The sequence below is a fragment of the Calidris pugnax genome, unplaced genomic scaffold (assembly GCF_001431845.1).
Source record: "Calidris pugnax isolate Ruff unplaced genomic scaffold, ASM143184v1 scaffold70, whole genome shotgun sequence".
NCBI lineage: Eukaryota > Metazoa > Chordata > Aves > Charadriiformes > Scolopacidae > Calidris > Calidris pugnax.
The window spans coordinates 9,312,899-9,337,113 of NW_015090862.1; the positions used below are offsets into that span (position 1 = coordinate 9,312,899).

The following is a 24,215-nucleotide window of genomic DNA, read 5'->3' on the forward strand; positions in this document are numbered from 1 at the left end:
TACATTTCTGAGACATGCAAGAGAATTTTTCTGTCAGCTCCAAACAAGCTGCTACAGGAAGAAAAGTTGCTGTAGTCAACACTGCAGCTCTATATTTTAAATGGATCTGATGATCCCAAAATCTTAGGCCACGAAAGGCATGTGCCTACTATGTGGACTTAAGGACCTGAATAGCAGCTCTGAAGGGACCACAATACAATCAAGTATTTGCAACAGAACAGATTCCATTATTCCTGAGGTCACTGTGCTTTGTCCTCACTCTATACACAGTGTCTTTTTATATACACTGAATTCGGTGAAAAAGAGCACAGATTACTCGCAGACAGTTAACAAGCAGGGTCTGCATTTCTGTTCCCAGGGTACTGCCTGGCAAACCTGTATTCTTGAAGTATCAAAATTAAAACTGAGCGTATTCCTGAGAAGTGCCAAATATCCACCCAGATCAACTAGACAGGACTGATAACAGTTTGGTATCTTGCAAGATAAAAGTCTGTTATCAAGACTGCTAAATGTCAGCTTTTAAACTCTTTAGTATTTACGTTTAACAATTTCAAGGGGGGAAAAAAAAGAAAGAAAAAAATCAACAGCACACATACCAAGGTTTAGACTTAAAATCTCCATATTGTCCTTCATAAGTGAGGTGAGGAGGAAGTAATACCTATTTTCTTTTAAAAATAACAAATGTAAAAATCAAGTATAATGAAAGCACATCAAGAAACAAACTGTACAATTTCTGAACTGCACTGTTTATTTTGCTGCTTGAAACCTAAGTGACAGTATGCCACTATAATTATGGGGTTTCTTCTAAACCTTTACTACACTGCAGGTACAGAAATATACGGACACATTTTTGGAGAATTGACATTTTGCAAAATGCAGCAAACATTTCAATTTATACATGAGAAAAGGAAGTGTTCAAAAGGGTATGCATTTCAAGTTATTGCAGGTTATTTTGTGAGAGAATTTCTGCAGTTAAAACATGTTTAAATTTAACCAACAGTAACGTGTCAGTGTATTTAAAATCATGACAAAAATCTTCTCTCTGGTCATTAATTGCCCTTTGACAAATTACTAGGATGTTGTATGTTTAGGGCAAGATGTCAATACAGCATAAATCCCATGGTATTTTGGTTTTCTTCTGGAGATTAAAGCTGTTTTTTTTCTTGGGATAAATGCAGCAGCAAAACACAAACCAGCTGATCAAAAAAGCACTTCTGCCATAACTCCAATAATTTCAGGGCACACCAACCGACAGTAGTTTTGCCATTCCCAGTTCTTTTTAAGGTTTACATCACTGCACTGTTGCCTTAAGTACGTCTGTAAAAGCTTGTTTTCTGTTAGGCCAGCTTGCTGACTACAGCCTGGTTGAGAGAATTTAGTTGGTTGGTCCATTTATCTAACGCGGTATACCGTGCACCACCTCTCTTCTGATGATCCAGTTCTAGGAGCTGATTGACTTGATCAATTCGGCCATGTATAGTGCTAGAATTAAATAAATAAATAACTGTAAATCAGTAATGCACATGGAAATACGAGCTATCAGTAAGTCAGAGGTAACATAAGAGGTCTTATACAAGAGAGATACAAAGTCCATTTCAGAATTCAGCAATTATACTAATACATTGTCCTGGGTAGTACTGCTTATTCAGTTGTCATCATGATTGGAAATCTAATGAACTAATTCATTGGGCAATGCATATATTATCTCCTTTGCTATGACTTACATATGAAGTCTGAAGCAATGTAATGTAAACAGTTCTTGAAAGGCAAGGAATCAATGAAATATGGAGATTTACGTAAAAAGAAATTAAAATATAAACCCATGTATAGATTATATTTTCCTAGTAGGTATAACAAATTATCCTCCAAAAAAATTTTACAAATTATAGTTAAGTTTTTCTAGTCAAGGAGAGCAGACTATTAATTTGTCAACTTGACAAATATACATGGGCATAAGCAGCAATTACTAATAATAATAATTTTCACAATTTAATAATAATCCAAGTAATTTATTACATAATCCAAAATTAAAGTAAAAACATGCCACTTAATCGCTCCCTGCAATTTTCTTAGCTCAGGTCTTACAGAGATACTATACTGCTCATAAGCCACGCAAATCCAAGTGGTCTGCATCATTACCTTTCAATTCTAGAATGAATCAGTATTGTCACAATACACAAAAATATTGCTTTGTTGCTTCTTGTATACTTTGATTATTTAAAGTAGTCAAAGATCAGTAATCAAGAATAAACTACATACTTATCCAATATGCACTGCACAAGCAAGCTTTCCACATCAGCTACATCTATGTTTAACTCCTAGAAGAAAGAGAAAACTCATTTTCATACATAGAATTTGGTTTCATTTCTGTTTCTTACTGTTAAAAAGTATCAATTCAATAATAATCTATACATCAAAAGAAATCCACCCAAAGTATATATAGCCAATGATCAAGAGATCAGTAAATTCTCAGAAAAAGGCTGAAGAGGCAAAAGCAAAATTTTTGGAAGCTCCAGAAGAGGAGTTCCTTTGCTGACTGACTGAAACAAAAAACCCAAACAATAACAAAAACAACTCACAAAAAAACCCCAGAAAAGAATGGGTCTGTACTCAAAACCATTTAGAAGGCTAATTACAAGTTTTACAAATGCTAAGGCTAGCTAAAAATAAAAAAGTGTATGGAGTTCTGAAGAGAATTTAAACATAAAAACAGGCATCTCTAATACTTAGTTATGTATTTTGGAATGCTGTGAATTTTTGCAAGAAAAAGAACAGACTCACAGGAAATAGAAACAATCATCTAGTGTCATTGGGTTTTGATTTTGTTCTTTCCAGAGAATAAAATCAGAGATTCTAGTTTTACAGTCAGTTTGTTCTATTACCACAGTTCTTTAACTCTTACAACACAGACATTTGAAGATCTCTCTTGAACAAAAGGAATGAAAATTTGGATTTTTATCTTCATAAGTAGATTCTGAATTACATAAATTTCACTTTTTCTATTTCTCTTCAGAAAAGTGCTTTTTTACACCAAAGAGAATATGGTAATTGAGTATTTTAGAAGTATATCGCAGTACACATTATAAAAAACGTTTGGACGACACTTGAAATTTACATTTTCACACTGTAAAGCTGCCAGCAGTGCATCACTACTGCTTTATAGTTTAGATTATATTTTAGATGTTTTATTTCTGGAAGCTCTACATTTATTTAAGAGCTTTTACTCACAATTAATTATTTACATAAGCAAAGGCAAGGTTCCATTGACACATACCTTAGAAATAAAAGGAATATGTATTCTTGTGTAAGGCTTAATTAATTTTATAAGCACTTGTGTTCTGATGTTTCGCAAAAGCTCTGTAAGTGAAGAAAAAATAAATACTGTAAAACTAACAGTACTGAAATAAAGATGCAATACAGCTCCATATAGAAAGATATCATAAATACCATGAACTCAGTGAGCTAAGGGAGGCATAGCAAACTAAAGGAACCCTCCTTTTCCAGGGATCCAAGCAATATGTAACTCTGAAGATGGACAGGTAGAGTTGAAAATTGGTAAAACATGGAGCAAAATGTATTCCCTGGTAAAAATTTAAATTATTCAAACTAACTGGATAAATCACACAGATTATTACAGTTTGCCCCTCTAATTTATAGCTAGGATGCCTGTCTTGTAACAAAAGTGAAAAGAGGTATTCTTAAGTCTCTGATACTTCAGTCTGCATGCATTTAACTTCATGGGGATAATTCACATTTTAAGTTAAAGATCAGGGCCTAATAATATAATTATAATGAGGAAGAAGTATAAAACATAATCTGCATCAAGTGGCTGATTTTTCTTAGATAAGATAGTGCAGCCATTGTTTCAGAAATTTTTTAATTACTAAAGAAAATTTGAATAAAATGAAAGCATAAATTACAATTTTAAATTAACAGAGAAAGAGCTAGATCTATTTTTACCTAACTAGTTACTCAAGGACTGTTTATATAAGGAAAAAGAATAATGAAGTCCAGATTATGTATCTCAATAAAACTAAGAAGATTAAAACAATGAGGCAAGGTATGTAAACATTATAATAACAAACACACACTCTGTGTCACTACAGAGTGAAAAATATAGGAATGTCTTTTTGCCCCTGGATATTAGTAGCAGACTATTATCATATAAGGGGTGAAGCTCAAATTCTCTTTAGTCCTTTGATTCAGCTGTCCTCCTTCTCTTGCTTTCTGATTCTGTCTTACTTTCTTCCTTAAGCATCCATCTCTCTAATCTTAAGAGTCTCCGTGCAAGACTTTGAAGCTCACCAGTAGTCGACATGGAACAGCAGTAGAGGGGTTATATTTAGTTTCCCCTGCTGTTTGCCATGTTCTCTTGTACAAACAAGAAGCATAAGAAAACCAGGTCTCTGGCTTTAACTCTTTTCTTTCATGTAACTACCCAGCTAAATGATCTTGCAATGCCACAGTAACCCTACTCTTGATAAAAACAGTAGTTATCTGAAAAACTGGACACTATTCAAGTGAAAAGACTTATAAATTCTCAAATACATGACAAATGCAGGGGGTAGCTTTATTTTGTCATGTTAATGGAATGTATGGGCATGTGTTAGTGTGTTCCCCTGTTTTATTAAGTATAGGTACTATAAATCCAAACATTGTTTTCAACACATACATTAGAATAATGTATTTTGTTACATATTTTGTTATTACATATTTATTAATGCAACCTTCATTACATTGTCTGCATATTTTCTCTTTAATCTGAAGCAGAAAATTAACCTTATAAACTAGCAAACATCTAACTGTTGAGACTGACACAACCAATCTTTACAAGTAAGGGTTGCCCTCATTTAATCCTTCCAATGGAAAAAATATTCAATGCCTGACAAGGCCGTAGATATTGTCTTGGAATATCCACTCTTGCTCAAACTTTCTTCATCATTCCTGCAATCCTTCACAGTCATTCTACATGCCTGGATATATGTTGGCCTTTACCAACTTCTAAAGAACCTGGAGATGTAAAGGAATCGTCTACAAGTAATTACAAAAGAACTCTCGTTCTGCCAAGAAAAGTAAACCATGGGGGGGAAAAAAAGCTTAGCGAGGAACGAGAAAAAAAGGGATTAAGACAGCCTGCAAAAATACCTTCAATGTGTTCCCTTATGAAGGGATCGTCCATGATGTTGCTGTGATTTGTTTTCAGAATCTTCTCAAATTCAGTGATGTCATTATTCTGATAGGCACTTCAGAAAAAACCAAGACAGTGAATTATTATTTTTAAAACAACAGACTTGTAAGACTGTTCTACAACTTCCAAAAAACCCCAGTGTATTAAGTGTTGGTGACAAATAATTACATTCAGAACCTTTATAAGGAAAAACTATTTCAAGATGAGATGCAGAAGCAATGACCTTTCTCCTATTAGAATTTTAGTAGCATTTACTAAAGTTCAGTATGAATTTTATTTCACAAGTGCACTCCTTTCAGAAGTTTTGTACTTTAAGAAGTTATTCTTTTAGAAAGCCTAGATCCTAAAAATAGCCAATTCTGAAAAGAATCATTACTTCAATTTTGGCTTCATGAAGCCATACTTTGTGGAAGAAATAAGAGCTAAAAAGAGTGTAGAGAGCTGTTGCTGTTTCTAGAATGTCCATCTTAAGCTGAATTCTAAAAATATCAGAAGATGGAAGAAATCCTGACTTCCAGGATTAACCATAAGTAATTCTGGCATAGTATTACCTTTTAGATTTTTATTTATAGCTTATTTTTAGTATATATATTGTTTAACTAGTCAATCTTGTTATTCGAGAAAGCATTCTAGAAGGTGGGTTTAGACACCTTTTGTTCAGTATTAGTTACTTCATCAGTTAAAGGTAAGAGCTGTAACCATTGAAACAAGATTTTTTTCTTGAAATATAATGGTTTTACAATTCAAATATATCATCTTTTATAACAGGAACAGGCAGCTGTAATAGGGACTATGTACTAACCAATCAAACTTACACAGTAATTTAGTTATATTAAGCTACAGGCTATCAATATTTAGCCTGAAAAACATAGTGTTTAATACATGCTTTCAATTTCTGTTCAATATTAACCATCAAACATTTTAAAAACATTGTCTATTTTTCCTTCATAGTCTCTGTACATTTTCAAATTGTTTTTAAAACATTAAAAAAAAAAGGTCATCCTTTATTATCAGTAAAATGGGCAAGAAAAAGACCAGTTGAATTTAAAGTGGAACTTGAGGAGTTTATAAATCGAGTTATATGTGTGGAATGGACACTTTTAACCTTATGTAAAGTTCTCTTTACCATATGTAAAACATTCAAGTTCCCAATGTAGAGTAGGAGAAGAATTAAAAATATAATTGTAATCTTTGGAATTTATTTTATTTTCTGCATATTTCTTATCTACACTGCTTTAATTGCATTATTAATTTTAAAGAAGCAGTTATACTCAAATGTCAAGATAAAAGATATAAATTAGGAAAATGAATAAAATCAGATTGGGTAAGGCCATCTGGAGTTCCTTCTGCCTCAAATTCACATGAAACTGTGACAGTGAAGTAGAAAAGATATGCCTAAAGTGCAATTATTGGAAATAATCCTTTAATAAACTCCCAAATAATTTATTCATCATTATGTCAATAATGATTGAACATCCTCACTTTCAGAAATAATTTGTATGCATACAATGGTGCAGCACCATAGCACTATCAGAGTAGGCTTTGTTCCAACATGAGATCAACTGTGCATTTCAAAATGTGAGCAGGCATCACTTCTTACACAATGAAAAGGTAGGACAAGTTTTCCTACACATTTTTAATTTTTTTTACTTGGTAAAGCAAAGGCAGGATGGAACAGGTCAGCTTCACAGCATAGTATATAAAAACTGCCTTGGTTCAATTTATTTTGCCTGATTATATTAATACCCTAAAAGTTCTCACATCACAGTTGCCTCTAAGAGATAACGAAGCATTCTTTTGATTCTCACATGAAGGACAGGGGAGATCACTTTAGAGTTCAGTTTTGTATTCCTAAATTATGAAACTCCATTAGTAATCATGACATACCCATGCATCCAATTATTCTATTCGCTTTAGTATTTGGTGTCAATCTTCTCTGTTTCTCATATATGATCAGGCAAACCCTAAAGTCTGGTCACAGTCCAAGGTGAGACAACTTTATTTAAGGGAAGAAATGAGGTTTTTGCCACTGCATAAGAAATTCACCATAGTAGAAGATAACAGCTTATTACCGTGCCCCTGGTATAGTATATATACTTCAGTATGTCATGGTAAATGGAAGTTTCTTAAGAAAAACAAACAGTCTACGAATATTTGCCCAATATTTATGAATTAACTGCGTTAACTGTGCAGAGAAAAGTCACCTCTAAATCCATTCCATTTCTGCTTTGGACACTACACCTTTTTATTTTTTGTTCTCTGCTCCAGAAAAATGAAGAACTTACCTTACTAAATTCGTCATTGCTAGAATCTCTGGATCATTTTTGTATGGTTTAGCCTACACAGAACAGAAAACACAATATGCATGTTTAGATTTTAAATATTTTTTTCCATTTGCACCTTTTGGGTAATTTATCTATCAATTCAGAAGAGGGGTGGAAAAAGGAAAAAGAAAAAAATATACCTCCTGAGAGTCAAACGGATTTATTCCAGATTTCATAAGCATGTTTGCTAAGACCAAGTATTTTAAGCAAGTGGTTCTTCTGGGGCTCCCTGATTCATCATAATTCTTGAATGCTTCAAAAAAATCAGTATGTGCCTTTTCAAACTCTCCTTCTCTTAAGTGCATTTTGCCTCCACATTCTGAAAAGAAAACACAGATGAAGAGAAAAGGAACACTGTGTGCTTGTTGCTGACTACAATAATTGTACTCAGAAGTTCCACGCTATTTCTAAACAGATTATTGAAATATTTTCAGTAGTCTTTTCATTCTCTGAAATTGCTAGGGAAAAAACTGCCATTTGAATAAACCCATTCCAAAGAAGAAAAAACAAAACCCAACCCACACCATAAATCTAAAAGAACACTAATCCTCTCAGCCAATAATTTTTTAACCTTATGTTAAAATACTGTAAAAACTATAATGGAATTTAGCTCCATTTCAAAAGCAATGAACTTCCTATATTTATGGAATTTTCCCAATCTGTTGAGCAAAATCACACAGAAAAATTGAGAAATACTTGGTATCTCCTTTTATTTCTGAAGTACCCACTGGTGCCTGATTGTCATGCAAGTGCTTACACCAGGCACAATAGTAATTCTGGAGAAAGTTTTTTCAAGACTTAGGGTTTACTTCCAGTAAAATTCATCATTGAGGATAACAAATAGCATTTTCAAACACATCTTAAAGCCCTTCAGCTTCTGATGAATTTTAGTGAGGTGAGACATCAAGCACAAATTTACAAGAGGGGATTGCAGAAATACCAGTCCCTTCCACTAGCAGTCCTGCCAAGCCTTTGCTTTTATCCTGTGCAAATGCCTTTGCATTTATCCTTTGCTGCCTGCTATGGTGTCAAACAGCTCAAGTCTCCCTCTTGTTCTTCTGTTGCTTCTCTCCTACAGTATATATAGCCAACTGAACTGCCCTTCTGACCAGTGCAGCTGATACTTGGGCACCAGAACAGCAGAGCTCAGGTCCTACAGGAGGCAAACAGTAAATGATGAGACTGCAGCCACTGCATTTGTAGTTCTTGACTCATATATGGTTTGTCTGCCTCTGAATCTACAGGATCCTTTAGAATTGGAACTGGAAAAAAACATTAATTATCAGATTTTCATAAAACTAATCTATGCAACAGAAGTTAAATGAAAAATTCAAGATTAACTTGCCTCTGATAACTCCCATGATCAGTGGATGAGGAATGGCTGACTTGATGTGCAATGACTGTTCATATAGTGCTTTAAGTTTTTTGTTATTTTTCTGTGCTGTATACATTTGAATTTCCAAAGCATAGATTTCCAATAGTTGAGTACCCTTTTTTAGATCATCTTCTCCATCATCAGTCTAGGATAGATTAAGTAATAAATACTGTGAAATTTTAAGAGAACAGTGATTTCAGTTTTATACTAGTAAAAAATTACTACTAAATACTCTCAGTAATTTCCTGTCAAAAGTCAGGATATTCCTAAAACTTTAAAATTTTGATATAACTATTAACACAAAACATAATACTCAAAGAACTTATCACAGGCCAAGTTTTGAAGCCCTTTATTAAAAAAAGTCAGTTTTTTTGTTTAATTAAATGTTTTCCTTATAACAACTTTCAGAATTTTGCCTATATTCTTTCCCACTTTCCTTAAACCCCACTCAGTACATAAATGCAATGACGGACACACATACATATATACAGATAATACAAATTACTCTTTTGCTGCCTATAGCAGAACCATTTCCCAGATATTTGTAACCCATTTTCCATGCTGGAGGAAGAAAAGGGGACATAAAAAAAACACAGCAGGCGGCGTGGCTAATTTGTTTTTTCCCTTTCCAAATGGGAAAGTAGCAGCTGTACTTTCAGTTTTGAATAAAGCTCACTTGGAATCTTAGCTTAATTTTAAAATAAATGTCTATGCATTATAGATTATTCATATGTGTTTCTCATCCTTTGTCATCATTTGGGCCGGACTGGCCACTGAAACTACTAAAAGGAAACTTAATCAGCAGTTGTTTTTATAAATCATCTTTAAGCAAGGAATAAAACACTCTTTAAAACCTCATTTTTTGTTCTCATTATCAAATGGATAACAAATTGAAGTAGGCACAGTATATCTTCCCTCTGTACTAAAGCTCAGCAACGTGCCTCAAAGGCCAACAGCAGACATAAGAAAAAAAATAATCAATGTTGTCTATTAAGCCACAGTGATTTAGAATGCAAAGGTACCTGGCATGACTGATGCAGCTGACGCAAAATCTTTTGTAACTTTCCATATTCTTCTCGTTCTAAATATAATTTGCCAAGCTGTAATAAAAAAAAAGTTGAAGTACTAAGGTCTATTAAGATTTCACAATATGAAAAGGTGAAGTTGTCACAACAAAAGCAAAAACCAGTAAGTTATATATTTTACCTTTGTGTTTGTCTTAAACCACAATCTATCATTCTTAGCATCTTTCAGAGCTTCAAGTGTTGTTTCATAGAATTCCTGAAGCAAATCCATCTGACATAAAAAATCAGAATTCTATAATTGTAAACAGCAAATTTGTACCTGTTAATAAAGTAAATCTGAACAAACTAAAAGTGCATGCTTGAACTTCAAAATAAGAAAGATATCTGCATCTTATCGACCATCTGCTTTTAAATTGTAAAGAGCTTCTAAAGTAGCAAAAGTAAGTACACTTGCTTTTCTTATACGAAATAGATAAAATGAAAAAATATTCACATTTTCATGCTAGCGTAAATGAAAGCTGCCTTATACAAGCCCATCTTATATAACCAAGTAATAAAATTCTTATGTTGTATAACAAAAGACAAACACTAACAAGCAACATTGCTCCTACTTAAAAGAAGAAAAACAAAAATAATTTACATATCAAAAAGAAAATACGATTTATAAAGAGAGAGAAATGGTCAAAGGAAAAGACTTTCTATAGTATCAATGCTGTGTGGAAGAAAGCTCTTGAGCACATCAAACTGTTTCTTTGCATAAGACCACAAAATACAACATCCAATAAGGAAATCAAAGTGCTGAGTGAGACCTTTAAAAAGGTTCTACAGAGAATGCATTAGTGTGTTTATGGTCATTGTTCTTTTGTGGATAACAGATCTGGGGTTATGCATCAAGTTAAGAGTTACAATGACCCTCCAGGTCTGGCCCCAGCTGCATTTAGACCAAACACTCCCATCTCTGCCAACAAGATATAGTCTAAAGACAGTAAGAGTAGACCTAAAAGAGTAAACTCTTCAGACCTTGAGAGTAAACCACCATTCAACTATTAAACTTTCATTTCCTATGAGTGGCAGGACACATAGGATTGTGACAATGACAGAAGAGTCATCATTAAAGACCAGTGATCCTCCATACGCAGGTGCTACTTTGTAACCAATTAGGGGAGCTTTTTACTCTCTGTAAAGCTTCTACAACACCACAAATAAAAAGGATCTGGGCTGTGTATCTATAAAGATTTACCCAGCTTGCACAGTACACTCAAAGATGGGCAAGTATTTAACATCAACACTTAACTGCAACATTTTTCAAAGGTTCCCCTCCCCTCACAAAGTACAAAAGAAAGTATTGTTTAATTACAAATTATATTTGAGAAAGCACTTATAATGCATAGCTACTATGCTAAAAAAAAATAAATATTTACCTTACCTATTAGCCTAGAAATCTCAGGTAAATATTGACAAAAAAGACAGATTTATGAAAAGTTATGTGTGTTGATAGAATCCATTAAATATGGGAAATATATTTTAACAATAAGACAGCAAATTAATACTGCAAATGTTCTCTATTAAAATCAAAAAACCCCAAATCAGCAGACTACCATACACAAAAAAGTCCACAGTTAAAAAAAACAAAAAGGAAAACTATGAAGATGAAAGAACTAATGATCTAACCTGCTTGGAAGTAGAGATATAATCAAGAATAGAATTGATGGATTTTTCAGAGTAATTCCTTGTAACTGCACTCCGTATGTAGGTCAACAGCTGTTTATATCTGTTCATCATTTCAGGAAAGTTAGTCTAAAAGAAAAACAAAGTTATGTTATACCTTGTGTTTTAATGATTAAAAAGCAAGTTACGTCTTTCAAATACACATACAGAAAAGAAAGCGTAAGGAAAGACTATGCAGTAGTGGTTGCTATTAAGAACGTTTACATCACCACTTGAATCACAAGCAGCAGAATCAGGAATAACTTCAGCAAAAGTGCATGGAATAGACATTTAAAATACTTATCTCAACAAAGAAAACAGAGTTGGCTATACAACTATTTAGAATGGTTGCATATGTAGCATATAAATTTTTCACTGATTTGTTCTGGTGAACTACATGTATATAGAAACATTACTCTTTTCAGTGGTATGATACCTCAGGATAGCAAGGACTGAGCCTCAAACTCTCAGAGAACATCAGCTGATTAAAGCAGCTATTTTGCATCCATTTTGCCTTTGACTTGCAACCACCATAAAATTTCCCTGCCATGTCTGTATCAGCCATTAAAGGACACAAAAGACAAGTTCTGGCAGATTTAGTTGTCATAGCCATAAGTTAGAATGATAACTGAAGAACTCTGGATCAAATACATTTTATGCCATTTACTCTCAAGTAATAGCTGTAATTCCTACCAATTTAAAGTTTATTTTAATCATCTGTTTCAGAGCTTTGAATCCCCACTCTCCTTTTTCACCTTCGAGCTCCAAAACCTGAAATAAAAGAATTTTTAAACAATATTTATAAAAGCTTTATTCAAACTTAAATGGATTTGCATCCTGTCTAAAATGTACATAGCCCACTTTCTACCTTTTCTACCCACTTTGTTCCTTATAAAGTTACATGCCTTTTCTACCCACTTTGTTCCTTATAAAGTAATGTTTCATTCTGCCCTGTTCTTCAATTTTACTGTTTCCTGATATTATTGAGAAAGTCAGCGAGGGGTATGTATCTTACTAGTTTTCAGAACTTTGCTGATGTAGGAAGGGTGAATTTTTATTTACAGATTTTTGTTGTTGTCTAACACCAAACACTAAACTTTAATACCACTCCATAAATACATATACACAAAAAAGTTCTAACACCCCCTGCAAAACAGACTCAACATCTCTTGATTAAATTAGTAAAAAATTTACACTACTGAATTATTATAGTATCTTCTCATATCAGAAAGGCTTCTAGGCTTCAATGTGATATGGTTAAGGGAATGTTTTGTAAGTAAAAATTTTTGAAAGTTTTTTTGAAGTCATGCATATAATACTGTTATACACTATAAATAAGCCAAGAGATGCAAACATCTATTTTTTCTTTTAAAAGTTACATCTAACATATTGCTTTCTAGTGGCAGTGTACAAACATTAAAAATTTAAAAGTGACATGAACAAAGAAACTCTGTGTCACTTAGTATTTACACATTTAAAGCTTTGGGACTGGATAGCAAACCAAATATAATACATTACATAAGACACTGGGGAAAACACCATTTCATTTTAAAAAAACTAATGGATCTGGCTTCTACAGTTGACACATGAAAACACACTTAGGACTCTTTAATTAACTTAGTAAACTGTGAAGATTAAAAACTCAGTTCTGCGATAAAATAGGCCTATTCCATGTCCTATTATGCACCCTAAGAACGGTCCTGAAAGGCAGTCAGCCAGGAGTCTAAATTCCCAATGATAAACTTAGCACACTAGTAAGTTAAAATATAAACATTACTCTTAAAATTCCCGAAATTAATTCAAATGATAAGCGGATATTTTAAAATGTGAATTTATATAAAAATAAGAGATAAAATGTGAAGACAGAAAACCTTCTGAAAACTGCTCAATGCTGCTTTGGGATCATCTTCCTTCAAAGCTTTAGAATTGTAGTATTGATTTTCCAAATCCACATTTGGTTCAGAATTGCTGTCCTCAGAATATTCCTACATTTTATGGAGAAAAGGAAAAACAAAAATCAGAAAAGAAAAAAAAAGGTTCAAAACATCTAATATTCTGCTGGAAATAGATAAAATATAGTAAGACATATTGCTCAAACTGACATGAATACTTGCGTACTGACAGAACAGCCTTCAGTTTTAGAGCATGTAACAGGTATGGACTCATGATTTCATCTCTCTCCCATTACTAGCCAGCCTCACCATCCACCAACACTTGCCTGTCAACAGATTTCTTTCTGGACTAATGAGCTCATAGCTCTATTAATTTTGCCTTTATGACAAGTACAGACTGTATTATTAACATTCTACCAATTTTGGTGTTTAAGGACAGATGCCTAATAACATATGTCATTTCTGTATGGGGGAGAGAACATGCTGGCCACTAGACTTCTAAAAGGCACTCTATTATATATGACCTTTGCTATCCATAGAAAAGATTCTGGCTGAGTTGCCACACAAGTAATGATTCAGCAATGGAGGATATAAAATGCTTCCATGAATCTCTCCCTAATCTGCCTTTTTATGCCGTAACGATTCGTACTTGTCTAAGGAAATTAAAAGAATAATGACGGTAACACCAGCTGCTTCTGTGCTGAGAAGCAGGAGATGACTGAGAAAGTGCTAAAAATACTGCCAAAGAGGGTGGGGTAGGGCTTAGGCACAATAATTTAATCAAATAATTACCTATCATGTACACTAGCACAAAACAAATTCAAGAATTTACTAATTATTACTTCATTAAAAAAAAAAAAGTACTCTGAGGCTTCTTCTGATGAAAAAACCTAAGTATTTAATCTCCTTTTGCTGAAGGATAATGTTGCATGTCTGAATTACAAAACACTACCAAAACTCAAAGAATAATTTCATTTGAGGTTTACATGAGCCAAAAATATTTCACACTTCTGCATTTCCAAGCCAACTTCCCTCAACAGTCCTTAGCTATTAGGAGAGAGAATCTGTTTAAATTTCAAAGTTACTGTCATCAGAGTAACCTTCCCTTGTAACAATATAAATAATGCATACTCAGGTGCCCTTCTTTAAGTTGCCTTTTCTTCTTTTACTGTACATCTTCTTCAGGCACCTTTGCTCATTCATATATTGCTAATATTAATGGATTCCTTCAAAACCATGAGAAGGAATGAAAAAGAGATGGGGCAAAAGAGCAGTTTAAATTAGCTCTCTCCTCCCTACAGCAAAAGCAAATCTCTCAAAGCTTTCTGAAGTTCAAATGGAAAAATTAATTATGGAAGCTCACAGTTGGCCCAAATTTTATTAAACACAGTCCTTGAGACATTTGTCCTTCAACCTGCTAATGTTTCTGTTTGCTATATGTAGGCAAGTTGCTCACATATGTATTTATTTATATTCACACCAACTGTTAGTATTTAGTGTGAATCAATGGACTTAAAAGCCTAGCAAATACCACAAACCTGTTTTCTGAATTCCCAGAAAACTATACAACTTTATACTGCAAAATTGCAAAGAAGGGAGAATGAAGCAAGTGTCTTATTTCACTGGGCAGACTATCATTTCAGTTAGCCTGATTTTGTAAATTCTTTAGCCTGTTGATCCAACATCAACAGAGCAGCTACAAGAACACGCACGTGATGTCGACAGTCGTCAGCCCATCAGGCACCTCATGAAGGTATCGGCTGCCAAAGCTCAAACAACATAGCGTTTAAGATACATGTAATCAGCTGATGTCTTGTTTATACTAAACTTCAACAATGAGGAATATTTTTGGCAGAAGTATCTATTTGTAAAGATAAAAAGAAAACAAACTAAATTAATTCATTTTAGGAAACAATGTGCTCTGTTAGCCTAAAGCCAGAAACATCTGAATTTCCATCTTAGCTCTGGCAGGGATTCCGGATGTGGACTCGTGCAAGAAGCCTTTTTTCAGACCATGTTTCTGAATGCGACTTAAATATCCCATAAAGCTATTTTCATAATAATATTAGTATATAATAAAGAATAAGTGTTAAGTCTAGAATTATTTTTTCCTAATGGAATCACTTTGAAATGCATCCAAGGTAGTGCTTTATGTTCTCACAGCTATATTTTTTAGCTTTAAATTAGATATTAGGAAGAAATTCTTTCCTCTGAGGGTGGTAAGGCACTGGCACAGGTTGCCTAGCGAGGTTGTGGATGCCCCATCCCTGGAGGTGTTCAAGGCCAGGATGGATGGGGCTTTGAGCAACCTGGTCTAGTGGGAGGTGTCCCAGCCCCATGGAACAAGATGGCCTTTCAGGTCCCTTCCAACTCAAACCATTCTGTGATTCTATGATTTTTCCTTCACTTGATGCCTATTCACCTCACATCAAATTTAGGATGCTGGTATGGACAAAGCTCTGAGACAGGGCTTTCTCACTTCCAGATAACATAATGTAAGGTGTTTACTTTAAAAGACATATTTAGACTTAATGGCTGTGAAGAAAGCTTTAAAACCATGAACCAAGTATGGGATGATGCCATGAATCTGTAGGCAATTAAAAAAAAAAAAAAAAAAAAGATCAGCCATGTAGATACTGCATCTTAATTTAAGCATCAATGCTAATTATGCCAGTGCTGATCAATTCAAAAGGACCAGCACTCTATCTTCTTTTGATGCAGAGATGGCTTCGTGCAGTATGGAATGAATGCAGGAACATTCAGCTTTTGCCAAAAGCTAAGAAGGAAGAAAGGAAAAGTGTGAAGCTGTCTCCTCAAAGTTCGAACTAAGAAAAAGATGCATTTCCTTTCCGGAACTGAAAACAGAAGAGTTCTTTTAACAATAAATTCAGACACCAAATGCCTAACCTTTCTTCACCCTCATTTTTAACACATCTCCTGCATGCCTGAACAAATTCCCCAACCCAACCCTTTTAGATAGAAAGTTTGTTGCATCAAACAATGCAGCACCAAAATAAAAGTGCACAAAACTTAGTCAGAATATCCCGTTTACAAAAAGGATTTCTACATAACTCTAAAAATCTCTACTATGCCATCTAGACCTAACATTCTGCATAGTGAAGAACAGCCTTAATTATAACCTCAAGATATAAAAGCACCTGTGTGCTACACTTTAGCTCCAGCTGACGCTAAGTACAGGCATAAGATTTTTTTTAAGATGTTGGTGATTTTTTTTAGAAAAACATCAATACCATCAGTACAAATAAAAACAACAGAAGTCTGGGTATGCGGAACTGATCTTTAAAACCCACTTATTTCTCCCTTCCTGAGAGAATCAAAACAATTAAGTGGGGGAGTGGGTTTATTATTACTCATGAAATTAGAAAGCCCTGATACAGCTTTAAAAAAAGTAATTTAAAAAGTTAAGACATTAAGCATTGCTCCCTTGAAAATCTGCATGTTCTAAATGTAGTCAGTTATAAATAATACAATCCCATCACATCATTTTTTTGGGGAAAGAAAAATTACCACACTAGCTCAACTGTTATGAAGAGAAAACCTCTGATGTAGCTTACTCGGCCTGGAACATAGTTCTTTCAAGTAACTTTAATAAAAGTTAAATTAGTACCAAGGAACCGATTTAATTTACAAGTCTTTATTACATTACTTATCAAGTTTTCACAAAATTCATTTCATCTAGTAAACAGCTTTAAAACGTTAAGTCTCAGCTTCTAAAATGAACACATGCAGAAGACAATTCACCCCAGTCAGCTTTAATCATCCTTTCTAGGGCACAGATCCATTTGCAGCTTCTCCAGCAGCAAAGGCAGGCTGCAAACATCCAGCACTCCCGACCCTCCCTGTTCATTTCTGGTCCTACCATCCCCTTCACTGAAGCGAGTCAACATTTTATGCTGTACAAGTCCTTGATGATGGCTGATTCTGCTTGGACTGAGAGAACAGGCCCACCAACGCTTACACAGAGGCAGTCCTGAGGCTGGTGAGCTCCGGCAGAGGAGCAGGTGAGCAGGGAGGGGAAGAAAATCAGCTGCAGTTTCAGAAAACTGTAGGAGGAGTCTTGGTCAATGTGGTCTTGAGAGCTCTTGAGGCACAGCACCTCTCCTCACAGACAGAATAAGGTACATGAACTTGGAGACCGTAACACTATATCAGCGAGCGACATTTAATGGTAGGTCTGTGGTATCCTAGCAGATTAGACTGGCACAGTAACCTGGTGAAGTTAAACATGTACAAAACCAAAGACCAAATATTTTGTGAGAAGTGCCCTTGTTCAGTTACCGATTTTCCTGTATCCTCTCTTGCCTAAAGCACTTCCCTAATCTCTACGTCAGAAGAGGAGCGATGATCTAAGATTTTGCTTCTCTGTATGTCATTCACTAGCTGTACAGGAACCAAACTCCTACTTTGCAAACCTTTTTCAAAAAAAAAGGGAAAGTAGCTATACAGAGGATAACTTTCCAGACAAAAGACACAATACAAAGAGTTCTATTTCTGTAGAAATTTATCCTCCAAGGATATTGTTAATACTTATTACTGTGAATTTTCAATTGCTGGTAATTTTACCAAGTTTCAACCATTGGGCTGACTCAAACCATTCTTTTTTTTTAATGAAGTGCAATTGTTTCTGAGAATAAGTCTGGTACAAATATGATTTTACTTTAGCTAACTTTGTTTCATAACCATGGCATTTAGGAGATCTGCTAACTCTAGGATTTGGAGTGAAGACCTGAGATTTTGCAAGAGCACTAGTGATGTGGGTTGGGGGGGGACGGGGAGGGGAGGGCCAGCACAGCTTGTTTTTTTGTTCAGTTGCGAAAATAAGGCCAACTAAAAACAAACAAAAAATGAAAATAACTCTTCAATATATTAATATATTAGCTTCCCAACTGGATTTCTTGAACATTTCATCTACAATGAACATGCACTATTTTCGCTTTGCTTTTATGCACCGGCTGCAAAAGTGACCAACCGAACACCATCCCAGCGCCAAGTACAACTTTCTTTGCATTTGCTCTTCCAATCACAGAATTGTTTAGGTTGGAAAACACCTTTAAGGTCATCAAGTCCAACCATTAACCTAGCACTGCCTAGTCCACAATTAAACCACATCCCCAAGAGCCACATCTACACTTTTGAAGTGTAAATTAAAGTCTTTTAAATACTTCAAGGGATGATGACTCAATCACTTCCCAGAGCAGCCTGTTCCAAGCTGGACAACCCTTTCAGTGAAGAAATTTTCCCTTATATCCTATCTAAACCTTCCCTGGCGTGTTTCCTTTTGTCTTATTGCTTGCCACTTGGGAGAAGAGACTGACTGACACCCACCTCACCTTTCAAGACTGCTGGCCCCCAGGCACCAAGACAAAAAGCAAGTAACAGTTTCTGTGTGCATTTGCCACTGGTATCCAGGCACATGAATATAAAGAAAGCAATCAGACTGGAATGCAAAAGAGCAAGGAGGAAAAGAACAGAGACGAACCATGAGACTGAAAACAAGAGTGTGATTTGTGTAAGAAGTCTGCAACCACTCAAGCGTGCATTGGGAGCCCTGGTTTTCTTTTCCACATTCCAGGTCTCCCTGCTCTTCTGCTCCTACTTGCTAACTCTGCAAGTCATCTACTGCCTGCTGGCTCACACCGGGGCCCACACCAGCAATAAGAAGTCAGTGAAGCCAGCGATTTGCAACAGGGTCAGTACAGTTCCATGGAAAGACACTGCTCTGCCTTTACTTATTTTAAGCTGAAGTTGGAAGATGCACAGAAATGAGACAGGAGACTGCAGAAAGAAAAAAAACTGGTATTACGACATGTAAAGAGTATCAAAAATAAATGCCTTTTCTTTCTCCCTATAACACAGCTCTCTTATAGTTAGAGGCATCCTTTTCTAGAAGTCCAGCTTTTAGTATTAACTTAGATGTAACTTACTTCTGTTTAACACCTAATGCATATCAGATTCTGGGGAGCTCTGTTCTGAACAGTGCTAAATAACTCTCAAAAAAAACCCCCCACAAACTCCCAACTTATTGATACCTGTCAATGTCCAGACAGAAAGAATTTACTGCCTAATTATTCTCATGGTTTTTTTGCCTCAGTATTTCCTTCTGAGACATTATGGTAATGACTGAAATAAGCCTCAAATATATTAATTCCGTGTTTAAAGGTGAGTCTGAAGAGAATGCATAAATAATATAATACCAGGACACATACAGAATCCATATAAAATATTAATTAATTTAGAGAACAGTATATCCCATGTCCTCTGTGCAACCCACCGATTATTATTTTTTTAAAAAAATCACATACTAATGTAATTAAAAGTAACAAAACAGAAGAGGGTAAAGTGGATCTCTTTAATTTGGTATTTCCCTAGTTCTAAATGCTTGGTTTTGCAGCATTATCACTTTCTTATTTGCAACATATATATGTATTTGTTAAAATGAATACTGAAACATAACAAGTTGGGAGGCAATGACAGTATCTGCATGTAATTTCAACTGTATCTATTAAAAATGCATCAATATAAAGTAGGAAAATTCCCGTCTACTGATGAGATTGCTTATCAAGTTTGCTTACATATAGAAATTCCTTCTGAAATGGAGTATATTTCTTCCTGTTGGAAAGACAGAGCGAACCAATTCACATAGACTAAGCTGCCTTTCTGATAGCTTGAAATAAAAAGTAAGACTGCCTATTTCCTAATATCAACACAGCCTGAAAAAGGAAACCCTCAGTAATCTGACGGTACGCTCCCCATATTTGAGCCATGCCAATCCTCAGGAACCTGTAGCCATCTGGTAGGGGTGCAAACTGCTGGCTCTTCATTGGCATTGTAAACAGCTCTCCTACTGAACTCACTGAATCCATCCAACTCCACAACATAAAAAGACAAGTTGCTCAGCAAACAGATTTGTCTGTCCTTCCCCCAGATTAATTTGAAAGTTGAATTTCAGAACATAGTAAGATGTCTCATTAAGAACACTGCAGACAACTTATTTATTTAAAACAAAACAAAAAAGTAGACATAATACAACAACTGTCAATGTATTGTCACTGTGCCTGGAAGAATCAATTTCTGCAGAAAGGCTAAATTTAGTCTCAAAGTCAATTATAAACACAGCTTTTTGTCTGAGACTGAAAACAGAAATGGAATTTACAGTGGTCTTTCCCTCTTCCTCCTTATCCAATCTAAAGCTGAAACTAGTAAAAAGAACCTGGATTGAAATCATATAAGCACCTAACAGCACCGAACTAGAAATTAAAATTGAGTGGTTTTCATAATGACCAGTAAACATTATTCTATTCATTGAAGCATAACGTGGAATAATCCATGTTATAATCAAGGCTGCCACTGTACATGACTAGCAAATTGTGAATCTAGGTCTATCCACCCACAAATATAAATGAATTTTTTTCCTAATGTCAAGACCTCCGACAGATAAAGTTCACTTCTATAGGAGCAGCTGAGGCCATTTACATGCAAAACCTTGACTTTTAACTCGATGAGAAAATAAGCAGAAACAGTCAAATGTGATCTGTAAAGTGAGTAGTCTTCAGTTGTTTAACAGTGCAGTAATTACTCCAAGTATATGAAGCTAGAAAAGAGAGTATCTCTTCACATTTCAGTTCAAGTGCAAAACATTTGCATACTTAAGGAAATATAACTGGTTCTACATAATCAGCAGGTCAAGTGCACATTTAAAGTGGAACAGCCATAATCACTTCTAATAAAAGCTGACAAAATGAAAACTTTTTTTGGGAGTCTTCTTTTAACTACTATTTTTATGCTAGTAGCTACCCTCAGAGGCCTGAATCTAGTTTCACCACACAGTATATTTTGACAAAATAGCTATTTCTCCTTTCATTAACTGTTACTGTAATTTCTGCCTCTCCTCCTATTCCTTAAAAAAAATATTTACCAACACTCAAATGTGCTCTTTTACCCTTTTTTTTTTTTCTTCATTTCAAACTCTTCTGCAGCAGCCTTCATACCAAACTTGAGAATGAATCCCCTTACAGTCTCCCCTTACGAATCCCCTCGCAGTCTTCTCTTAATTTAACTAGACTTATATCAACACGAAAGGAAGAAATCGGGACTTGTCTTCAGGGCCCTTAACTATTTTCCAAAACAATTTTGTGGAACACTGCAATTACAGTCTCAAGCACATTCGAAAACAACATCCAGTCATGGTTTGTTAGTCCAAGAATGCTGAAACTAGTCTAGCTGGAATACTTTTATTCTTAAATTCTGGGTTCTTTATTCCCATCAGTTATAAACACACATTATATTTAAAAAGCTGTTTCATTTAAAGATGTGGCTTAAGTATTATCTGATACTTTACACGGGAGTTACCTACTGAAAAGAAAAAATTAACATGCTCCCAATTATTATGAGCAGTATTTTTAAATTTTTGAAAGGTCTGGGCTAGTAGTAATTAATGATGATGAAAATGTTCCAGGAAAAGTAACTATATGCAGGGGCTGAAATTTTATTCAAGCAGGAAGTTTCAGGAAGGTTTTTCCAATGAGAAAGAAAATACTTCAGGAAAAAGAAACACAGAAAAAACAAGCGTTAGACCAGCAATTATTCTTGGTGAAAACTGACATAGTACATTATGAGCTTTGAGCTGCACTCTTATTCATATTTAGAGGTAGACGGCTGCATTTAAAGATTGAAAAATGTAGTTCCAATGATTTCTCTACATGTCTGGTTCTCACGTTACAGATATTCAACGTGAATTCTGCTATGTTTAGTATTCCTTTGATTGTATCACATGGAAAAATAAACAGTATTTTAAATCAGGACATGAATGTAAATGTTAATGAAAATGAATGGAAATCCAAATTTGGAACAAACTGGAGCAACAAAGTATTTTAATAGTCTCAGTGTATTTCCTTCAGAAAGCGTGTTTCTAAAAGTTTGCAAACTCATTCAAGAACTAAAGTGGAAGACTAGCAGTTCTTGAAATACTAATACTCATGAGGTTAAGATGACAATGCATGTCAAACAAGCACTCTTACATGAATTTAAATAACCCAGAACGAAAACCAGATGCTTTTAATCTATATCCAATGTCACCCAACAATTCTGAGCAGCTCACAACAGAAACTGCCCAGAAACTATTTCAAATAAAATCAGACAAGTCTTTTAAGTGAATTCGTAAGTAGCAATGATTATCAAATAATTTGTTAGAAAGCAAGTTTTCCAGACGCAAGCGTCTGGGGTTTTCCAGTGAAACTGCAGTATTGTAAATACAGGTTTAGCTGAAATGAATGACATATCAACTCTCAAGCCTCAACCATACGCAGTTTTTTTTTAAAAACGTCTCTGGTTTAAAAACCTATACAGAATTCAGAAAAGCAAAAAAACAAACAAAAAACAAACCTCAAGCTCAAATACAAGATAATGGCAATAGAACTATTCAGATAGCACAGAAAACCTATCTTGTTTCAAATATGACAGGTATTCAGTTTATTAATCTCCCCCAAGATGGTTTAACTCATTGTAAAAAACTTTTATTTAATAATCTAAAGGAAATTAGTTACATCAACACAGTCCCATTATATTACCAATTTTCTCCCAATAAACTGGTCTGTTGCTAACTGCAAGCTCCAGTTTTTTAACTGTAGAAGCTAAGAACAAGACCTGATGTCAAAACATTGCTGGATACAATGTGAAAAATCCCAAACTCTGCAATTAAAAAAAAAACAACAACTCCCCCCCCTCCAAAAAACCAAAAAATATCAAGAGGGGCAAGAAGCTCACTAAGAGTAGAAAGGTAAAAAGTTAAAAATGAGTGCACCCTTGGTGTGTTCCACCAGCAACCGGCTGTGTGGCCATTTCTCCTCACTCCCCTTTCTCTTCCCCCCACTTTTCCCTCAGTTTGACGCTCTCGCAGGCCCAGGAATGACACCCACCCCCACGGACCTCTCTCAGCCGGGGACGGGCAGGAGGACAGACAACTTTATGGCCTCCCCTCGCCGAGCTTCAGGCAGCGGCCGGGGGAAGGAGGGAGGAAGGGAGGCAGGACACCGGGGCCCTCCCCTCACCCTGACCCCTGCGGAAGACAAACGGGGGCCCAGGCTGGCTGGGCCTAGCTTAACTTCCCGGGGCCGAAGTTGGCCTGCTTTTTTTGTTGTGTTTTTTGTTGTTTTTTTTTTTCCGTGGAGAGGTGGCGGGGCCTGCTCCCACAGCAGCACCCGCCCCCCGCGGCCGCTGCCACCACCCCTCCTCCCCGGGAGGGAAACTCATCCTGTCAGTGCTCCCTCACGGGGCAGCACCCGGCGGGGCTGCTGCGGCGGCGGGCGGGCGGACTCCCCGCGCCGGCACCGGCCGAGGCGGCACCGCTCCTGCCAGGCCCCTTGACCGCCCCACCGACCCCCCCCACCCGCGCCTTACCAGGTCGTAGTCCTCTTCATCATCGCACATGAAATCATCCTCCATGTCAGACATCTTGGCCGGAGGACGGGCGGGGGGAGGGGAAGGGGGCCGGCGCGGGGAGGAGGCAGCGGGGAACGGCCCCTTCTCCCACAACCCCGCGCGGCGCTGCCCAATGTGGCTCCGCTCCGCCCGGAACCCGCTGTCGCCCGCTCCCCTCCCGCCCCCGGCCCGGGGCGCACGGAGCCCAATCGGCGCTGCACCACCGCCGGTTTCCTCTTTTCCTGCTAGCAACCGGCCCCTAGCAAC

The 24,215-nt window shown here is 36.0% G+C and overlaps 1 protein-coding gene across 2 annotated transcripts; it reads right to left on the reverse strand.

The window, feature by feature from the left end:
* Positions 1–725: 725 nt before the first annotated feature.
* Positions 726–24,116, reverse strand: COPS2 (COP9 signalosome subunit 2). Of its 2 annotated transcripts, none has more exons than XM_014944520.1 (13): positions 23,928–24,116; positions 13,491–13,604; positions 12,313–12,390; positions 11,584–11,709; positions 10,094–10,204; positions 9,910–9,987; positions 8,858–9,032; positions 7,653–7,831; positions 7,474–7,526; positions 5,146–5,243; positions 3,275–3,357; positions 2,260–2,318; positions 726–1,482 (listed from the first exon to the last, which is right to left on the reverse strand). In XM_014944520.1, exons 1-13 carry the CDS (start codon positions 23,979–23,981, stop codon positions 1,338–1,340), a joined length of 1,353 nt encoding a protein of 450 aa, XP_014800006.1. In that variant the 5' UTR covers positions 23,982–24,116; the 3' UTR covers positions 726–1,337. The 2 variants fall into 2 exon arrangements, with proteins under 2 accessions (XP_014800006.1, XP_014800007.1); XM_014944521.1 differs by having other exon boundaries at positions 10,094–10,183; positions 23,928–24,110.
* Between the last annotated feature and the right edge of the window lie 99 nt (positions 24,117–24,215).

Coding starts and splice junctions, on each gene's coding strand:
- COPS2 (XM_014944520.1), bottom strand. CDS start 23,981: ATGTCTGACATGGAGGATGATTTCATGTGCGATGATGAAGAGGACTAC. Junction 9,033..9,909: donor AGCTGCATCAGTCATGCCAG/GTACCTTTGCAT, acceptor AATCTATCCTAG/ACTGATGATGGAGAAGATGA. Junction 5,244..7,473: donor GCAATGACGAATTTAGTAAG/GTAAGTTCTTCA, acceptor TTTTTTCTGAAG/TGCCTATCAGAATAATGACA.